A 21,184-nucleotide genomic window follows, 5' to 3' on the forward strand; every position below is an offset into this window, starting at 1 on the left:
GATTGGCGTACGAATAAGGACACAATTGTGAGTGGACCTAACAAACAGAAACGGCGTGTCGTCATGTGCAATGTATAGAATACTACCGCAACTTCATGTACATTTAAAATGGCGTCCGTTTATGAAATTCGTAAACAGAAAATTTCTGACTCGACTTATGAAGCTAACATACTCAAAATCTCTAATTTTGGTACCAAAGTATACCCCCCGACTTATGAGCAGGGTAGACTTATGACTGCGTTTTTACGGTACCTTCAAAAGACCACTGTAAAACTCTTTAATCTTTACTGTTCTTTAAAATGATAATGTACCGTCTTTCAATATTTGAATATAACAGTTTTTCATCTTTACTGTCTTTCAAATGATGAATGTAAAAATGTGTCCTTTTGAGCCTTTTCAAAACCATGCAATCTTTTATCTTAACCATCCTTCAAAATTTGAATATAACTCTTTCATCTTAACTGTCCTTCAAAGGTTAATTTAGAACTCATTCACTCTTTCATCTTTACCATCCTTTCAAATGTGAATAGAACACTCTTTAATCTTTACTATCCTTCAAAATGTGAATATTACACTCTTTCATCTTTACCATCCTTCAAAATGTGAATATAACACTCTTTCATCTTTACTGTCCTTCAAATGGTGAATGTAAAAATGTGCCCTTTTGAGCCTTTGAAAAACATGCACTCCTTTACATATACCTTCTTTCAATATGTGAATATAACACTGTTTCATCTTTACCGTCCTTCAAAATGTGAATATAACACTCTTTCATCTTTACTGTCCTTCAAAATGTGAATATAACACTTTCGTCATCTTTACTGTTTTTAAAAAGGTGAATGATTCAACAGCTTCAAACTGTGATGATTAAATTATTAGTTTTGTTACTGGAGAAGGATTAAAGGATTAAAGACATGATATAATCTCCTACTAACTTACGTCTGTGTTGTCATTTGCTCATAAAAACTTTGCATGTTCAACACCAAGTATTCATGAAGGGCAAAAATCAAGTAATTTATGCTAATAGAGTTCACAAGTATGAGAGTTATATTGAGGTGCTGTAAATTGAAGTCACTGATTCCCAACAGCAAAAATAAACTACAAGCATATCTTTCAAAGGCAGATGAACATTATTTTCCGACTTTTTATTATCATCTTAATGTAACTCTTTCAGTGAGGGAACCGAACTTTGAAGGACTTTGCAAACAGTTTGGATCCAGATGAGACGCCACAGAGCGCGGCGTCTCATCAGGATCCAAACTGTTTGCTATTCTGATAGTATTCTGTGAAAAAAATCGAAGAAAATGCTAATTTTAGAAATTCAGCAGACGACATTTTAGCAGATGACAAATTTCCCAGCATGCAAAGGGTTAAGTGCTCATGTTGATCAAGTGAAAATTATAACCATGATATTTCAAATAGAAATCTGTTCAGTTTATGTAAGACATCTGTTTGTATTTGAGCTGTAATGTTGATTTAACCCGTTCATGCCTAGCGTCCTGAAAAAAGGACATTGCAAACAGCGTAAACCCAGATGAGACGCCGCATTATGCGGCGTCTCATCTGGGTCTACGCTGTTTGCTTAAATGAATTTCTGTAAGAATTGTTCTAAATATAGAAATAAATATACTTGACATCCCTAATTTTGGAAATAAATTGATCCAACTTAGAAGGATGGGAGAGTCCACTAGGCTTAAATGGGTTAAGGTGATCACATAAGGCAAACGAGCCTCACTGTTGGAAAACAGGATCTAATGCATGTGCTTAAAGTGTTGTCTAAGATTAGCCTGTGCAGTCCACACAGGCTTATCAGGGACTGCACTTTCGGCTGTGGAGATTTTTTTCATTTAAGTGAAGTCTCTTCATAAGGAAAATGGATTTTAGATGGAAAGTGTGTGTACAGACTTAACAGGCTTGTCTGGGATGACGCTTAAGGAACATGCTTTAAAACCCTTCTTACGCGGCAAAAATGTTACGTAAAAGTAATGTAAAACTGTATTTATTTAATGCAGGTATTGAAAGACAGCAGTTTGCCGGAGAGTTTCAGCTTTTACGCTGTTCATCTTCTCGAGTTGGCAATCACCGTACCGAACCCTGATGGTTCTAAAAGAGTGAGTGATGTGTAGCATTCTTTTTGTTCTAAAAGAGTGAGTGATGTGTAACCTTTTTGTTCTAAAAGATTAAGTGATGTGTAACCCTCTTTTTTATTTTTATAATTTTTTATCTTACTTTGAAAAGGACTCTGTAAGGCTAAACATTTCTTCAGCTAATTCAACATTGTTTAAAACATGTCTATTGTGAAAAATGTGTGGTATAAATGGAGAAAATATATTACTCAAATAGCATTTCCTTTATCCAAGTTTATCAATTTCAGTATAATTCTATGGTATGAGGTAAAAACAGAGAGGTAAAAATAGAGATAAATGTTATGCTCCTGTTCTTACAAAATGTTAAAGAGTAATATAAGTAATAGATTATGATACCTTAAGTACCAGATTAAGGAATGCCACTCATCACAGGTCAAACCGTCTCCGGCAAGGGTGCCAGACAAGAGTTACCGAGACTGGTTCTCTGGCAATGACATCCTGGAGAACGTAAAGCAGACGATACGTGAGGTGGAGGTATCCCTGAGCGTAGAGAGGGAAGGGTCGCCACGTCTGTCCCTGGACACATCATTCGAATCTTTTGAAGAGATGTTCCAGTTGGCTCCTAGCGCTTTAGCAGGTGAGCTGATTAAGACAGTTATTCACAAACCTAATCTTAGACGTTAGTCTAAGAATAAAGAATATTTTTGTCCCCTACTGGTGGAACCAGAGGGGACTTATGGTTTGGGCTCTATCCGCCAGTCTGTGAGCCTGTCAGTCTGTCCCACTTTTCTTGATCCTGTGATAACTTTAAAAGTTCTTCATATTTTTTCATGAAACTTGAAACATGGACAGATGGCAATATGCAGATTATGCATGTCATTTTATTTTGTTCCTACGTCAAGAATGCTGGTTGCTATGGCAAAAAATAGACTAGAAATATTGCTGAAAATGGTTGATCCTGCGATAAATTAAAAAGTTCTTCATATTTGTTCGTGAAACTTGAAACATGGATAGATGGCAATATGGAGATTATGCACATCATTTCATTTTGTTCCTATGTCAAGAATTATGGTTGCTATGGCAACAAATAGACTATAAATATTGCTAAAAGTGGTGCAGTTTCACTGGTAGGGGACTTGCTTGGCAATAGTCTTGTTAAAATTAGAGTATTTAAGAATTAGTATTTTACTTTGTTCTGATGTTGCTGTTTATGGTTGTGGAATGAGTTGGCGAAAACAATTTTCAGGTTGTTAAAAATATGAGAGTATATGTGTGTGTAAAATTATTATATGTAACTTGGTTTTGAACTTAAAAACAACAATATTAAAACAACCTCTAAAAATAAGTTAAGATATACCGTCTTACCATCTGAAAATGTCAACAAATATTTGCATAAAACGCACCTATAAAATAATTGAAACTTCTTGCTTCTGTCAATAGCTTCATCCAAACATTACTGTTTCTTTCAGAGAAAATTATAAAATGATGTCATGATTAAAAGACATGTAGATATTGACTAGAAAAATAGAATGCTAAAATTTAAAGAAAAAAAGTACACACAACTTTTTCTGTCTTCGACCTTTCTCCAGGCCCAAGTGGTCCTATCACAGCAGCCCACACTGGACACATCCCATCATTCCATCTGTCACCCTTGACAACGACCTCAGGTAACCCCCAGCCAAGTATTCTCACCGTCCTCCCGTCCACCAGCGGAACACGTCCCAAGTTCGAGACCCGGGGCGTGACCACAGAACGACAGAGAACAAAAATTGTCGCTATCAACGAAAGCCTTATTACTATTTTGTATAAGCTCCATTCGAAACTGTCGGGAAAGTCGAATTCGTATGCGCCGCCGTCTGTGTGTGGAAATGGCACTGGGATGGAGAATGGAGGAAATGGGGAGTTTTATGTTAAGAAAATCCTTGATAAGCTATGTCAGAGCAGCACGGATTGCGCCAGAGCGGTAGAAGACCTCTATCAAGCCAATAAACCCAAAGAGGCTGGAACCTCAAAGAAAGGAAAGTCTATGGACACTGAAACTAGGTACGTAAGAAAAGTGTGCTCTTGTATTTTTCTGTGCTTGAGTTTTAATTAACTTTCATGTTAGCTTTAAATTCTGTTTATGTAAGAAAATGTTGCTCTTGTTTTTGGTTTTGGTTCTGAAACAAGATATGCGCATGAGTTTAACCTTTAAACAGCTGCTTTAAGTTCTTTTTCTGTACTTAACTGTTTTCTTTCAGACTAAAACACATAAAAACCAAGCCCTTTTTGTGTATTTAAGTATCAGAGTTGTGATTTTTGCTCCTTTCAGCAGAATTTGCCTCTTTCATTGCAAATCTTGTTAAAACAAATTCTTCTGGATTAATTTATGCATGAAGAGTTTTGTTGAATCCTTTAAGAGGAGTTTAGTAGTTTCCTGCACTGAAATGGTCCTAAGACTGTATATTCATGAATAAATAGTTTGTCCTGCTTTTAAAGTTTAGTCAAATTTTCCTTCATGATTAATAATCTTGCCGTCATTTCCCATCTGCCATATTGCAGACGTAAAAATGCCAGAGAACCTCAGTAATGAATGAAATAGTAGTTCTTCTTTTAAAGTTTTACAAAATTTCCCTATTTTTTAAAAATAATTTTGATGTCATCTCCTATTTCCCATATTGCAGACGTGAAAATTCATAAATTGTTCTGCTTTAACTGTTGTACAAATTTCTGTTCATTATTTATATTCTTGCCATATTGCAGACGTAAAAAGGCAAGAGAGCGTCAACAGAAGTTGATGGAAGAGTTCGCATCCAAACAGAAGGCATTTATGGAGCAGGCAATGGAGACTGAAGGTATTGTTCACCTGGGCTCAGTATTGTTCACATGGGCCCAGCATTGTTCACATGGGCCCAGCATTGTTCACATGGGCCCAGTATTGTTCTTATGGGCCCAGCATTGTTCACATGGACCAAGTATTGTTCACATTGACCCAGTATTGTTCACATGGACCCAGTATAATCACCTGGGCCCAACATTGTTCACATGGGCCCAGTATTGTTCTTATGGGCCCAGTATTGTTCACATGGGCCCAGTAATGTTCAAATTGACCCAGTATTGTTCACACGGGCCCAGTATTGTTCTTATGGGCCCAGTATAATCACATGGGCCCAGCATTGTTCACATGGGCCCAGTATTGTTCACATGGTCCCAGTATTTTTGACATGGGCCCAGCATTGTTCACATGGGCCCAGTATTGTTCACATGGACCCAACATTGTTCACATGGGCCCAGCATTGTTCACATGGGCAAAACATTGTTCACCTGGGCCCAGTATTGTTCACATGGGCCCAGTATTGTTCACATGGGCCCAGTATTGTTCACATGGGCCCAACATTGTTTATATTGGCGAATAATTGTTCACATGAGCCCATATATTTAAGGTTTAAAAACTGGTTGTAAAAATTTTGAACAACCCGGCCTTATGAATTTGCGAGGTCCCTGGTTTATGGTTGCTAGAATTTGTGTTGGACCCATTGGTTTCCGAGAAAACTAATCTGACCCCTTTCCAGGAAGTTATTTGAAAAAATGGGTGTGTGCAACTAACCATGGCTAAAATGATAGCTTTTATCACTACTAGAAAATTGCAAAATGGAAAATCTTGTGTAAGCAGTTTTTTAAAAATAATTTTTTAGCTCGGCTGTTTTCGGAGAAAACCCGAGGTATTGTCATAGCCAGCTTGTCGTCTGCCGTCTGCCGTCCCTGTCATGCTAAAACCTTAACATTGGCTCTAAAATCATAGTGCTTCCACCTACAACTTTTAAACTTCATAGGTAGCTGCATCTTGATGAGTTTTACACGCCACACCCATTTTTGGGTCACTAGGTCAAAGGTCAAGGTCACTGTGACCTCTAATATAAAACTTAAACATAGGCTGTAAAATCAAAGTGCTTCCACCTACAACTTTGAAACTTCCTATGTAGATGCACCTTGATGAGTTCTACACGCCACACCCATTTTTGGGTCACTAGGCAGGGTTTTTTTTTGCCCGATTTTATAGCCGAAATTCGGCTATGTTCCCAATCCCAAAAAGTATACTTTTTTCCCAAAATGTGGCAAAAAATTCCCAATTTCCAAAAAAAAAAAAAAAAAAAATAATTTTTTTTTTTTTTTTTTTTTTTTCTAAAGATGTCTAATGTGTATTTTATCTCAATTTTAATTCAATTACATCTTACAAAGTATTATATGATTTTGTTCTTTTAATTTGAATGATTATAAAGGGTTTTATCAAATTTAGTATTTCCCTAATCAGTGGACTTTTCGTGTGGAAAAAAAGGCTAATGAATTTATTTTCCCAATTTCATGAAAATGCCGATAAAATTCCCAATTCCAAAGCCATGGGCTATCTTCCCAAAAAGTGGAAAAAAAAACCTGCTAGGTCAAAGGTCAAGGTCACTGTGACCTCTAATATAAAACTTAAACATAGGCTGTAAAATCAAAGTGCTTCCACCTACAACTTTGAAACTTCCTATGTAGATGCACCTTCCATTTATTCAAAACTGCAACCACAGCTGAGTGTTGGCACCCGCTATGCGGTGCTCTTGTCTTTAAATACTGCATTTTCAATTGAACAAGTCTTACGCAGTAAATGTTAATATTACACTTGAGAATAACATTGCTCAAACCAGGTGACCTTTAGATTGTTCATATCTTTTCTCCATAGGCTTGAGTGTTTTGATTTTTATGTCCCCCCACTATAGTAGTGGGGGACATATTGTATTTGCCCTGTCTGTTGGTCTGTTGGTCTGTTGGTTGGTCTGTTGGTTGGTTGGTTTGCGCCAACTTTAACATTTGCAATAACTTTTGCAATATTGAAGATAGGAACTTGATATTTGGCATGCATATGTATCTCATGGAGCTGCACATTTTGAGTGGTGTAAGGTCAAGGTCAAGGTCATCCTTCAAGGTCAAAGGTCAAATATATGGGTCAAAATCGCTCATTTAATGTACACTTTTGCAGTATTTCAATTTTCAAGATAGCAACTTGATATTTGGCATGCATGTGTATCTCATGGAGCTGCACAATTTGAGTGGTGAAAGGTCAAGGTCAAGGTCATCCTTCAAGGTCAGATGTCAAATATATGTGGCCAAAATCGCTCATTTTATGAGTACTTTTGCAATATTGAAGATAGCAACTTGATATTTGGCATGCACGTGTATCTCATGGAGCTGCACAATTTGAGCGGTGAAAGGTCAAGGTCAAGGTCATCCTTCAAGGTCAGAGGTCAAATGTATGTGGCTCAAATCGCTAATTTTATGAATACTTTTGCAATATTGAAGATAGCAACTTGTTATTTGGCATGCATGTGTATCTTATGGAGCTGCACATTTTGAGTGGTGAAAGGTCAAGGTCAAGGTCATCCTTCAAGGTCAAATATTTGGGTCAAAATTGCTCATGTAATGTCACATCTGCAATATTGAAGCTAGCAATTTTATATTTGAAATGCATGTGTATCTCATGGAGCTGCACATTTTGAGTGGTGAAGGGTCAAGTTCAAGGTCATCCTACAAGGTCAAACACCATATAGGGGGACATTGTGTTTCACAAACACATCTTGTTATACCTAGTTAAAAAAAAAACAGGAGGTATTACAGTTTCACCCATGGTGGACGGGTGGGCGGCGGCGTCCACAGCAGTGTCTCTCTAATTATGCCTCCCTTCGAAGAAAGGGGGTATATTGCTTTGCTCATGTCGGTCGGTCTGTCGGTCCGTCCACCAGGTGGTTGTCAGACGATAACTCAAGAACGCTTGGGCCTAGGATCATGAAACTTCATAGGTACATTGATCATGACTCGCAGATGACCCCTATTGATTTTGAGGTCACTAGGTCAAAGGTCAAGGTCACGGTGACCCGAAATAGTAAAATGGTTTCCGGATGATAACTCAAGAACACTTAGGCCTAGGATCATGAAACTTGATAGGTAGATTGATCATGACTCGCAGATGACCCCTATTGCTTTTCAGGTCACTAGGTCAAAGGTCAAGGTCACAGTGACCCGAAATAGTAAAATGGTTTCCGGATGATAACTCAAGAACGCTTAGGCCTAGGATCATGAAACTTGATAGGTAGATTGATCAGGACTCGCAGATGACCCCTATTGATTTTGAGGTCACTAGGTCAAAGGTCAAGGTCACAGTGACCCGAAATAGTAAAATGGTTTCCGGATGATAACTCAAGAACGCTTAAGCCTAGGATCATGAAACTTGATAGGTAGATTGATCATGACTCGCAGATGATCCCTATTGATTTTCAGGTCACTAGGTCCAAGGTCAAGGTCACAGTGACCCGAAATAGTAAAATGGTTTCCGAATGATAACTCAAGAACGCTTATTCCTAGGATCATGAAACTTGATAGGTAGAATGATCATGACTCGCAGATGACCCCTATTGATTTTCAGGTCACTAGGTCAAAGGTCAAGGTCACGGTGACCCAAAATAGTAAAATGGTGTCCGGATGATAACTCAAGAATGCTTATGGCTAGGATCATGAAACTTCATAGGTACATTGATCATGACTGGCAGATGACCCCTATTGATTTTCAGGTCACTAGGTCAAAGGTCAAGGTCACAGTGACAAAAAACATATTCACACGATGGCTCTCACTACAACGGAGAGCCCATATGGGGGGCATGCATGTTTTACAAACAGCCCTTGTTCAAATAGTTTTCATCTGATCTTCACCAAACTTGGTCAGAAGTTGTATCTAGACAATATCTAGGTCAAGTTCAAATATAGGTCATGCCAGGTTAAAAACTAGGTCATTGGGTCTTTTAGTGCATTTCAAGGATTTAGCATGGTGTCCACTCTCTAATTGAAGTAGTTTTCATCCGATCTTCACCAAATTTGGTCAGAAGTTGCGTCTAAATGATATCTAGGTCAAGTTCAAATATGGGTAATGCCGGGTCAAAAATTAGGTCAGGAGGTCACTTAGTGCATTTCAAGCATTTAGCATGGTGTCCCTCTCTAATTGAAGAAGTTTTCATCCGATATTTACCAAATTTGGTCAGAAGTTGGACAAAATCTAGGTCAGGTTCGAATATGGATCATGTCGGGTCAAAAACTAGGTCACGGGGTCACTTGCATTTCAAGGATTCAGCATGTTGTCCGCTCTCTAATTGAAGTAGTTTTCACCGAATTGGGTCAAAAGTTGTGTCTAAATGATATCTAGGTAAAGTTCAAATTTGGGTCATGCCGGGTCAAAAACTAGGTCACTTAGTGCATTTCAAGCATTTAGCATGTTGTCCAAAACCTGTAAACGGGCGTATCTTGTGACAGTTTGGCACTCTTGTTCTCATTAATTCAACAAAAAATGTTACTAAAATATTTTTCTTATCTTACCAAGTCATAGATGTCATTTAATTGCCTTACTTTATTGTCACTCATTCTCCCTCGACAGATTCCTCAACAACGGGTGCCTCAAAAAGTCCAAACAGCCCGGATGGCAGTGGACATCCAGAGAGTATGGAATCAGACGAGACGTTGTACGACTGTGTGATATGTAACCAGAGTACGCCGTCCACTGCAGAGAGGACCATAGGACTTGTCGTCTTTCTGCAAGCTTCCAGTGGTAAATTTAATTTGTATGCCCTTTTTCAAAAAAGAGGGGTCATATTGTTTTGCTGGATTTCGGTCGGTCTGTCAGTAGACAAGTTCTTTTCCGATTAATAACTTGTGAAAGGATTGACCAATTGGCTTGATGCTGCTTGTGTGCATAATTGGCCTTTGCCAGTAGATGATCCCTATTTAAATTGGGGTTATTAGGTCAAAAGTCAAGGCTACTTACACTCAGAGTGAAAATTGTTTCTGATCAATAACTTGTGTACTGATTGACCAATGGGCTTGATACTTCCCATGTGCCTTGGCCTTTGCCAGAAGATGGGGACCCCTATTAAAATTGGGGTCAGTAGGTAAAGGTCAAGGTCACACTAAGAGTGAAAATAGTTTATGATTAATAACTGGTGAACGGAGAGACTGATTGGAGTGATACTTCCCATGTAAATTGGCGTTGGACAGTAGAAGGCCCTTATTAACATTGGGGTCTCTAGGTCAAAGGTCAAGGTCACTGTCACACTAAATGAGAAATTCTTTCAGATCAATAACTCGTCATATGAGTCACCAATTGGCTTGATACTTCCCATGTGCATTGGCCTTGGACAGTTGATGACCCCTATTGAAATTGGGATCACAAGGTCAAGGTCACTGTAACAATAAGTGTGAAAATAGTTTCAGATCAATAACTTGTCAACAAATTGACCGATTGGCTTGATACTTAACATGTGCGTTGACAGTAGATGATCACCATTGAAATTGGGGTCACTTGTACAAAGGTCAAGGTGACATTAAGTGTTAAATTGATTTCCGTTCAGCCATCATCAAAGGATTGACTGATTGGCCTCATACTTTGCAGATGCATTAATCTTGAACAGTAGATAATACCTATTCATGTGTAAATAATGTTCGATTGATTACTCCTGAGCACATTTACTGGTTCTGTGTCAAAGCCCTGTTTGGAAGGGGGGGAGGGAGATTTGTCTCCGACCAAGGAGCTCTGGAGCTCTTGTAATGTTTTAGTTTAAACCTATTTATTTGAGCTCCATTTAAATCCTTAGTCTTATTGAAACGCTGTCTGGTCTGCTTCCTGGGCAGTACCAGTCTTATTGAAACGCTGTCTGGTCTGCTTCCTGGGCAGTACCAGTCTTATTGAAACGCTGTCTGGTCTGCTTCCTGGGCAGCACCAGTCTTATTGAAACGCTGTCTGGTCTGCTTCCTGGGCAGTACCAGTCTTATTGAAACGCTGTCTGGTCTGCTTCCTAGGCAGTACCAGTCTTATTGAAACGCTGTCTGGTCTCCTTCCTGGGCAGTACCAGTCTTATTGAAACGCTGTCTGGTCTGCTTCCTGGGCAGTACCAGTCTTATTGAAACGCTGTCTGGTCTGCTTCCTGGGCAGTACCAGTCTTATTGAAACGCTGTCTGGTCTGCTTCCTGGGCAGTACCAGTCTTATTGAAACGCTGTCTGGTCTGTTTCCTGGGCAGTACCAGTCTTATTGAAACGCTGTCTGGTCTGCTTCCTGGGCAGTACCAGTCTTATTGAAACGCTGTCTGGTCTCCTTCCTGGGCAGTACCAGTCTTATTGAAACGCTGTCTGGTCTGCTTCCTGGGCAGTACCAGTCTTATTGAAACGCTGTCTGGTCTGCTTCCTGGGCAGTACCAGTCTTATTGAAACGCTGTCTGGTCTGCTTCCATGGCAGTACCAGTCTTATTGAAACGCTGTCTGGTCTGCTTCCTGGGCAGTACCAGTCTTATTGAAACGCTGTCTGGTCTGCTTCCTGGGCAGTACCAGTCTTATTGAAACGCTGTCTGGTCTGCTTCCTGGGCAGTACCAGTCTTATTGAAACGCTGTCTGGTCTGCTTCCTGGGCAGTACCAGTCTTATTGAAACGCTGTCTGGTCTGCTTCCTGGGCAGTACCAGTCTTATTGAAACGCTGTCTGGGCTGCTTCCTGGGCAGTACCAGTCTTATTGAAACGCTGTCTGGTCTGCTTCCTGGGCAGTACCAGTCTTATTGAAACGCTGTCTGGTCTGCTTCCTGGGCAGCACCAGTCTTATTGAAACGCTGTCTGGTCTGCTTCCTGGGCAGCACCAGTCTTATTGAAACGCTGTCTGGTCTGCTTCCTGGGCAGTACCAGTCTTATTGAAACGCTGTCTGGTCTGCTTCCTGGGCAGTACCAGTCTTATTGAAACGCTGTCTGGTCTGTTTCCTGGGCGGTACCAGTCTTATTGAAACGCTGTCTGGTCTGCTTCCTGGGCAGTACCTGTCTTATTGAAACGCTGTCTGGTCTGCTTCCTGGGCAGTACCAGTCTTATTGAAACGCTGTCTGGTCTGCTTCCTGGGCAGTACCAGTCTTATTGAAACGCTGTCTGGTCTGCTTCCTGGGCAGCACCAGTCTTATTGAAACGCTGTTTGGTCTGCTCCCTGGGCAGTACCAGTCTTATTGAAACGCTGTCTGGTCTGCTTCCTGGGCAGTACCAGTCTTATTGAAAACGCTGTCTGGTCTGCTTCCTGGGCAGTACCAGTCTTATTGAAACGCTGTCTGGTCTGCTTCCTGGGCAGTACCAGTCTTATTGAAACGCTGTCTGGTCTGCTCCCTGGGCAGTACCAGTCTTATTGAAACGCTGTCTGGTCTGCTTCCTGGGCAGTACCAGTCTTATTGAAACGCTGTCTGGTCTGCTTCCTGGGCAGTACCAGTCTTATTGAAACGCTTGTCTGGTCTGCTTCCTGGGCAGTACCAGTCTTATTGAAACGCTGTCTGGTCTGCTCCTGGGCAGTACCAGTCTTATTGAAACGCTGTCTGGTCTGCTTCCTGGGCAGTACCAGTCTTATTGAAACGCTGTTTGGTCTGCTCCCTGGGCAGTACCAGTCTTATTGAACGCTGTCTGGTCTGCTTCCTGGGCAGTACCAGTCTTATTGAAACGCTGTCTGGTCTGCTTCCTGGGCAGTACCAGTCTTATTGAAACGCTGTCTGGTCTGCTTCCTGGGCAGTACCAGTCTTATTGAAACGCTGTCTGGTCTGCTTCCTGGGCAGTACCAGTCTTATTGAAACGCTGTCTGGTCTGCTTCCTGGGCCGTACCAGTCTTATTGAAACGCTGTCTGGTCTGCTTCCTGGGCAGTACCAGTCTTATTGAAACGCTGTCTGGTCTGCTTCCTGGGCAGCACCAGTCTTATTGAAACACTGTCTGGTCTCCTTCCTGGGCAGCACCAGTCTTATTGAAACGCTGTCTGGTCTGCTTCCTGGGCAGCACCAGTCTTATTGAAACGCTGTCTGGTCTGCTTCCTGGGCAGCACCAGTCTTATTGAAACACTGTCTGGTCTCCTTCCTGGGCAGTACCAGTCTTATTGAAACGCTGTCTGGTCTGCTTCCTGGGCAGCACCAGTCTTATTGAAACGCTGTCTGGTCTGCTTCCATTGGCAGCACCAGTCTTATTGAAACGCTGTCTGGTCTGCTTCCTGGACAGTACCAGTCTTATTGAAACGCTGTCTGGTCTGCTTCCTGGGCAGCACCAGTCTTATTGAAACGCTGTCTGGTCTGCTTCCTGGGCAGTACCAGTCTTATTGAAACGCTGTCTGGTCTGCTTCCTGGGCAGTACCAGTCTTATTGAAACGCTGTCTGGTCTGCTTCCTGGGCAGCACCAGTCTTATTGAAACGCTGTCTGGTCTGCTCCCTGGGCAGTACCAGTCTTATTGAAACACTGTCTGGTCTGCTTCCTGGGCAGTACCAGTCATTATTGAAACGCTGTCTGGTCTGCTTCCTGGGCAGTACCAGTCTTATTGAAACGCTGTCTGGTCTGCTTCCTGGGCAGTACCAGTCTTATTGAAACGCTGTCTGGTCTGCTTCCTGGGCAGCACCAGTCTTATTGAAACGCTGTCTGGTCTGCTTCCTGGGCAGTACCAGTCTTATTGAAACACTGTCTGGTCTGCTCCCTGGGCAGTACCAGTCTTATTGAAACGCTGTCTGGTCTCCTTCCTGGGCAGTACCAGTCTTATTGAAACGCTGTCTGGTCTGCTTCCTGGCAGTACCAGTCTTATTGAAACGCTGTCTGGTCTGCTCCCTGGGCAGTACCAGTCTTATTGAAACGCTGTCTGGTCTGCTTCCTGGGCAGCACCAGTCTTATTGAAACGCTGTCTGGTCTGCTTCCTGGGCAGTACCAGTCTTATTGAACGCTGTCTGGTCTGCTTCCTGGGCAGTACCAGTCTTATTGAAACGCTGTCTGGTCTCCTTCCTGGGCAGTACCAGTCTTATTGAAACGCTGTCTGGTCTGCTTCCTGGGCAGTACCAGTCTTATTGAAACGCTGTCTGGTCTCCTTCCTGGGCAGTACCAGTCTTATTGAAACGCTGTCTGGTCTGCTTCCTGGGCAGTACCAGTCTTATTGAAACGCTGTCTGGTCTGCTTCCATGGCAGTACCAGTCTTATTGAAACGCTGTCTGGTCTGCTTCCTGGGCAGTACCAGTCTTATTGAAACGCTGTCTGGTCTGCTTCCTGGGCAGTACCAGTCTTATTTAAACGCTGTCTGGTCTGCTTCATGGGCAGTACCAGTCTTATTGAAACGCTGTCTGGTCTGCTTCCTGAGCAGTACCAGTCTTATTGAAACGCTTTCTGGTCTGCTTCCTGAGCGGTACCAGTCTTATTGAAACGCTGTCTGGTCTGCTTCCTGGGCAGTACCAGTCTAATTGAAACGCTGTCTGGTCTGCTTCCTGGGCAGTACCAGTCTTATTGAAACGCTGTCTGGTCTGCTCCCTGGGCAGTACCAGTCTTATTGAAAACGCTGTCTGGTCTGCTTCCTGGGCAGTACCAGTCTTATTGAAACGCTGTCTGGTCTGCTCCCTGGGCAGTACCAGTCTTATTGAAACGCTGTCTGGTCTGCTCCCTGGGCAGTACCAGTCTTATTGAAACGCTGTCTGGTCTGCTTCCTGGGCAGTACCAGTCTTATTGAAACGCTGTCTGGTCTGCTCCCTGGGCAGTACCAGTCTTATTGAAACGCTGTCTGGTCTGCTTCCTGGGCAGTACCAGTCTTATTGAAACGCTGTCTGGTCTGCTTCCTGGGCAGTACCAGTCTTATTGAAAACGCTGTCTGGTCTTCTTCCTGGGCAGTACCAGTCTTATTGAAACGCTGTCTGGCCTGCTTCCTGGGCAGTACCAGTCTTATTGAAACGCTGTCTGGTCTGCTTCCTGGGCAGTACCAGTCTTATTGAAACGCTGTCTGGTCTGCTTCCTGGGCAGTACCAGTCTTATTGAAACTCTGTCTGGTCTGCTTCCTGGGCAGTACCAGTCTTATTGAAACGCTGTCTGGTCTGCTTCCTTGTCAGTACCAGTCTTATTGAAACGCTGTCTGGTCTGCTTCCTGGGCAGTACCAGTCTTATTGAAACGCTGTCTGGTCTGCTTCCTGGGCAGGTACCAGTCTTATTGAAACGCTGTCTGGTCTGCTTCCTGGGCAGTACCAGTCTTATTGAAACGCTGTCTGGTCTGCTTCCTGGGCAGTACCAGTCTTATTGAAACGCTGTCTGGTCTGCTTCCTGGGCAGTACCAGTCTTATTGAAACGCTGTCTGGTCTGCTTCCTGGGCAGCACCAGTCTTATTGAAACGCTGTCTGGTCTGCTTCCTGGGCAGTACCAGTCTTATTGAAACGCTGTCTGGTCTGCTTCCTGGGCAGCACCAGTCTTATTGAAACGCTGTCTGGTCTGCTTCCTGTGCAGTACCAGTACTTGGTGTCTTAGGGGAGATCTAAAGAATGCTCCCACAATGGGGAAAAAACAGTGACCTGCCTTCGCTTAGTGGACACCATATGTACTAGGCCATGGTGACCTAAATTGTTATGTTTTAGGCTCATAGTCTTCTATAAGTATTCACCCCTTTTGGTGTTTTCTTAACTAACTACTTTAACGTTCATTTTTCTATAATCAGCTGGAGTTTTTAACCCTTTCCCACTTAGAAGCAAAATGAAAATGGCTATGTGCAAACAGCATAAAATCAGGTTTTATGCTGTTTGCTGCTTACCAGTGTCTAAGGGTTGGAAATGAAGCCTTTAAAACTTGAATCTAGTAAGAAAGGTCTTTAATTAAATTCAACTTTCCAAGGGACTACAAATGTGCCAAAATACGTATCTAAGTGGTAAAGGGTGAAATGACTTGTATTTTCAGTACTAGGCCACAGAACACAGACGGACACCCGTAAGGTTCTCACCCTGGTTGACAAGACTCGACAGAGGATCGTCAACTGCTCCCGGGTGCAGACGGAGAGGTTGGAAAAGCTCTTCAGAAACTTTGAGGAGGTTAGTTTTGCTCAATTAGTTGTTGTCAGCTGTGCTACTTAGAAGTACCCAGGGTACTCTTAAATATACTAAAATGTACCCAGAGTATGGAATATACGCTAAGGGCACCCGGTCATTCTCTAGAGTACTTTTGTGTATATTTTCTGTACCCAGGGGAGCAGCAAACAGCATAAAACAGGCTATGAGTTTCTTTAATTCTAATCTAGTTTTATGCAGGTTTCATAGAGCCATTTTCACTTTGCTTTTGAGAGGGAAAGGGAAAACTGTTCGTGACTCAACCCAAAAACATTTAAAACTTTTTTCTGCGACTCTTAGGTTCCAAGGTTAGAAGGAAAAGGAAGTTCTAACAACTGGCGTATTGCATTCTGGGACTCCCCTACTCCAAGGGAGACAACCAGCTGTAGTTCCTTGCAACTACCCAGTTGTGGTCATCTCCCTTGCAACCAATAAACCCTTCATCCTACTATACTTACTGATTTCTTATCCAAATTGATTTAAATTGGATTTTAGAAGATAAAATTCATATAATCAGTACTATTGCAGAGCTCCTGTCAGACGTCTGTAAACATAGGCTGGGACGGGGGTGTGCTGGTACAGACCTGTGGTCACTATCTACACCTCGACTGCCACACTTCGTACGTCTCCTCATTGCTGGTAAGATGGTCTTAAGTTACAACATTACTTGGATGTCATATGAGCCGGACAATTTTGGAATAACTACTATGTTTCTGAGCAAGAAGTATTGATTGAGCAAATGTTGGATTCTGTGATCAGAATGTATGTTTAAACTCTACCTCTGTTGAAAACATGAGCTTTTGTCATGTGAAAATGGGTCCTATTGCATATGCAACCAGCATAGGTCCAGACCAGCCTGCGCATCCCTGCAGTCTGGTCAGGAGCTACCCTGTCTGCAATTGAGACTACGGAACATTGTGAGACTTAAGGGTGGACAGTGTAGCTCCTTACTAGACTGTGCTAATGTGCAGGCGCATTTGGAGTAACGCTTGCCACACATGGCGTAAGATGGTTTTTGACTCGGCTCATATGTTTTCAGCAGAGGCAGAGTACAAACAGATATTCTTATCACAGAATCAAATATTTGCTTATTCAATACTCCTTGCATAGAGAATGTATCAACTTTATATAATTTATCAAAATTATTGAGGCACACAACAAAGTCTAGGGAGTTACAGGCTAGCTGTTTGATGCTTTGTTGCCCTGAAGGTATCATGATGTCCTCATCTCAACTATTTTTCAGGGTCAGGGAGCCCACGCCAATCTGCTGGTGTCTAAGGGAGAATACTCCTGTCCACTGTGTGTGCAGCTCTCCAACTCTGTGATACCCATCATTCCCGAGGAGAGCAAGTACTCCATCACGCGGCCCGTCTCGCGCGACTCCCGCCAGATGGCGCTGGACATTGCCAGCATGATGATCAAGAGGCCCATTACTCCAGTAATTGTGGTAGACTTACGGTTTAGTCTCAGTAGACGTGATGAATAATCCTGAAGCTTTCTAACACCGTTGTCATCAAGCTGGTTATGTTAACCTGTCCCATTACACCAGTAATTGGAAGACTTGTGGTTTGGTCCAAGTAGAGGCGATAAATTACACAAGCATTACCATGGCCATCATGCTGGTTATGTTTACCTATTCCAGTTTTGTTGTTATAGCCATTACAACAGTAATTGTGGTATCAGTAGACGAGATGATAAACACAGTCTTTCTTATGTCAATGTAATCAAGGTGGTCATGTTTACCCATTACAACAGTTATTGTGGTAGACTAACGGTTTAGTCTTGATAGACCTGATATATAACACAATCATTATCAACTTTCTGTCGCTTTCTTACTCTTTTGTCATCAAGTAATAACACCTGTAATTGTGGTAGACTTACTGTCTAGACTCAGTTGACTTGATAAATAATTTGATAATTATAAACGTGCATTCTAACTGTACTTTGAGAGAAAAGGGCTTTCTGCATGGGTGTAAAGTGTTGTCCCAGATTAACCTGCGCAAGCCATACAGGCTTATCAGGGACGACACCTTCAATGTGGATTTTTAACCAGGTTTTCCGAAGAAAAAAACTGGTTATTAGATTGGCGAATGCGGGCGGGCTGGCTGGCTGGCTGGCTGGCTGGCTGGCTGGCTGGCGGGCTGGCGGGCGGGCGGAACAAGCTTGTCCGGGCCATAACTTTGTCGTTCATTGTGAGATTTTAAAATCATTTGGCACATTTGTTAACCATCATTAGACGGTGTGTCGCGCGAAAAAATTACGTCAATATCTCCAAGGTCAAGGTCACACTTTGAGTTCAAAGGTAAAAAATAGCCATAAATGAGCTTGTCTGGGCTATAACTATGTCATTCATTATGAGATTTTAAAATCATTTGGCACATTTGTTCACCATCATGGGACGGTGTGTCGCACGAAAGAATCACGTCAATATCTCCAATGTCAAGGTCGCCACGACTAAAAATAGATTTATTTTAAAACAAACTTAGAAAGGGGGTTAATTTTGTTTGTTCATTTAAAAAGTTCAGTTTGAGTTGTCTCCCTTTATCAGATTTTTTTTCACAATGAAAACCTGGTTTTGTGACAATTTTGTCCCTTGTTTTATTTAAAGGAAGTCTCTTCTAAACAAATATCCAGTCTTGGCGGAAAATTCGGTCACTGATTATCTATTTCTGCCTAAACTCGTATTTAAACAAATTCTGAACAAAAACCACTTTGCCCTTTTAAATGTTTCCATTGGTAGCCAAATTTTTTATGTAAACTAGTCTTTAAAAAAGATAAAAAAAAAATCTTTGTACAATGTCAGAGGTCACCGTTGGTTACCAAGGCGATGGGCAGCATGATGGAGGACCTCACCAATGCCACCTACGGGATGTACAAGACCTACACCAGCTCACAGACCTCTGAGAGCGTGCTGCTCTTTGTTTGCTCAGTTGCAAGGTAACATGATAAAAATGACAGATTCTTTGTGGGCTCTGTCTGCACAGGCTTATCAGGGACAACACTTTCCCCTTAGACTGAACATTTGTTAAGGAGGGACTTTCTTGAAAAGAAAAAAAAAAAGAAAGTGCCTTCCTTGATACGCGAGTGTGGACTGCACAGGCTAATTTGGGATGACACTCTACCCATATGCAGGAAGCCCAGTTTTCACAGAATCATGCTTTATTTATTAAAAAAATTGTTTCATTATACTATTGCAAACCATGTTTGAAAATGGATGTATTAGAGTCACTCTATCAGATTTTTGGTTGTTCAGTCTGTCAGCGTAAAATATTATAAGTTTGCTGGAGATAATTTCTTTTACAGCTCTCAAGTCATCAAATTGAAACTTTAAAAGTATCTCCATGAAGTGAAGATGTGCAAAACACTTTTAATCCCAGTGACCCACATAATCCTGTCTTACGTGTTCTTAGACTTGGTGACAATACGTTGCTAGGGTAGAAGTCACAATTGTGACAGAGCTCTAATTATAGTTCAAAATATTAGTTTAAACCTATTTATTTATGCTCGATTGCATAGTAAGCCTAAGACATATTTGAAACACTCTCCAGTCCCTTTTATTGGTACTAGAACCAGTACTTAACCCTTTGCATGCTGGGAAATTTGTTGTATGCTAAAATTTTATCTGGATCCAAACTGTTTGCAAAGGCCTTCAAAATTCGGTTCCTGCACTGAAAGAGTTAAGTGTCTATGAGGGAAATCTAAAGAAAGCTGCCATCATGGGGAACGAACCTGTGACCTCCCCACCGTTAGGCGGACACCATATCCACTTAGCCAATATATTTGTTTGTACCCCCAAAGGGAGGCATATTGATTCTGCGCTGTTTTTGTGTCTGTCCGTCCGCTATTTTTGGTTTCTGCTTGCTAACTCATTCAGTTTTTATGCTCCCCCAAAATTTATTTTAGGGGGGAGCATATAGTCGCCGCTTTGTCTGTCCGTGCGTGTGTGTGTGTCTGTCTGTCCGTCCGTGCACAATTTTTGTTCAGGCTATTTCTCAGCAACTAATGACCGGAATTCAATGAAACTTTATGGGAAGCTTCACTACCAAGAGGAGATGTGCATATCATCAGCGGGTTCTGGTCGGATGACTTGTCACAGAGTAATGGCCCTTTGAAATTTTCCATTAACTGTACATATAGTGCAATTCTTGTCCGGGCTATTTCTCAGCAACTAATGACCGGAATTCAATGAAACTTTATGGAAAGCTTCACTACCAAAAGGAGATATGCATATTATCAGCCGGTTCTGGTCGGATGATTTTTCACAGAGTTATGGCCCTTTGAAATTTTCCATTAAATGTACATATAGTGCAATTCTTGTCCGGGCTATTTCTCAGCAACTAATGACCGGAATTCAATGAAACTTTATGGGAAGCTTCACTACCAAAAGGAGATATGCATATTATCAGCCGGTTCTGGTCGGATGATTTTTCACAGAGTTATGGCCCTTTGAAATTTTCCATTAACTATACATATAGTGCAATTCTTGTCCGGGCTATTTCTCTGCAACTAATGACCGGAATTCAATGAAACTTTATGGGAAGCTTCACTACCAAGAGGAGATGTGCATATTATCAGCCGGTTCTGGTCGGATGATTTTTCACAGAGTTATGACCCTTTAAAATTTTCCATTGTACATATAGTGCAATTCTTGTCTGAGCTATTTCTCAGCAACTTATTACGGGAATTCAATGAAACTTTATGGGAAGCTTCACTATCAAGAGATGTGCATATTATCAGCCGGTTCTGGTCGGATGATTTTTCACATACTTCTGGCCCTTTGAAATTTTCCATTGTACATATAGTGCAATTCTTGTCCGAGCTATTTCTCAGCAACTTATGACGGGAATTCAATGATACTATATGGGAAGCTTCACTACCAACAGGAGATGTGCATATTTTCAGCCGGTTATGGTCGGATGATTTTTCACAGAGTTATGACCCTTTGAAATTTTCTATAAACTGTACATATAGTGCAATTCTTGTCCGGGCTATATCTCCCCAACTACTGACTGGAATTCAATGAAGCTTTATGGGAAGCTTAACTTCCTTGAGGAGATGCGCATGTTATTTGTGGGTTCTGGTTAGATGATTAATTTAGAGAGTTATGGCCGTTTGAAATTTTTAAGTTGCTAAATCATCCATCGTATTATTTTGTCCAAAGTTATGCCCCTCAATACATTTCCTTTTATCTGAATATATAGTGCAATATTGTGAC

General features: G+C 41.7%; 1 protein-coding gene across 1 annotated transcript in view; it reads left to right on the top strand.

Moving 5' to 3' along the window:
- Positions 1-21,184, top strand: part of LOC127869037 (E3 ubiquitin-protein ligase UBR3-like) — a 90,341-nt gene that overhangs the window by 33,994 nt on the left and 35,163 nt on the right. The window contains exons 18-26 of the mRNA XM_052411290.1: positions 2,013-2,111; positions 2,520-2,724; positions 3,677-4,130; positions 4,830-4,921; positions 9,526-9,696; positions 15,824-15,954; positions 16,498-16,608; positions 17,213-17,416; positions 18,773-18,906. Of these exons, the coding sequence (XP_052267250.1) occupies positions 2,013-2,111; positions 2,520-2,724; positions 3,677-4,130; positions 4,830-4,921; positions 9,526-9,696; positions 15,824-15,954; positions 16,498-16,608; positions 17,213-17,416; positions 18,773-18,906 (1,601 nt within the window). The remainder of the gene's footprint in view (positions 1-2,012; positions 2,112-2,519; positions 2,725-3,676; positions 4,131-4,829; positions 4,922-9,525; positions 9,697-15,823; positions 15,955-16,497; positions 16,609-17,212; positions 17,417-18,772; positions 18,907-21,184) is intronic.

Source organism: Dreissena polymorpha, chromosome 2 (genome assembly GCF_020536995.1).
Source record: "Dreissena polymorpha isolate Duluth1 chromosome 2, UMN_Dpol_1.0, whole genome shotgun sequence".
NCBI classification, from domain to species: domain Eukaryota; kingdom Metazoa; phylum Mollusca; class Bivalvia; order Myida; family Dreissenidae; genus Dreissena; species Dreissena polymorpha.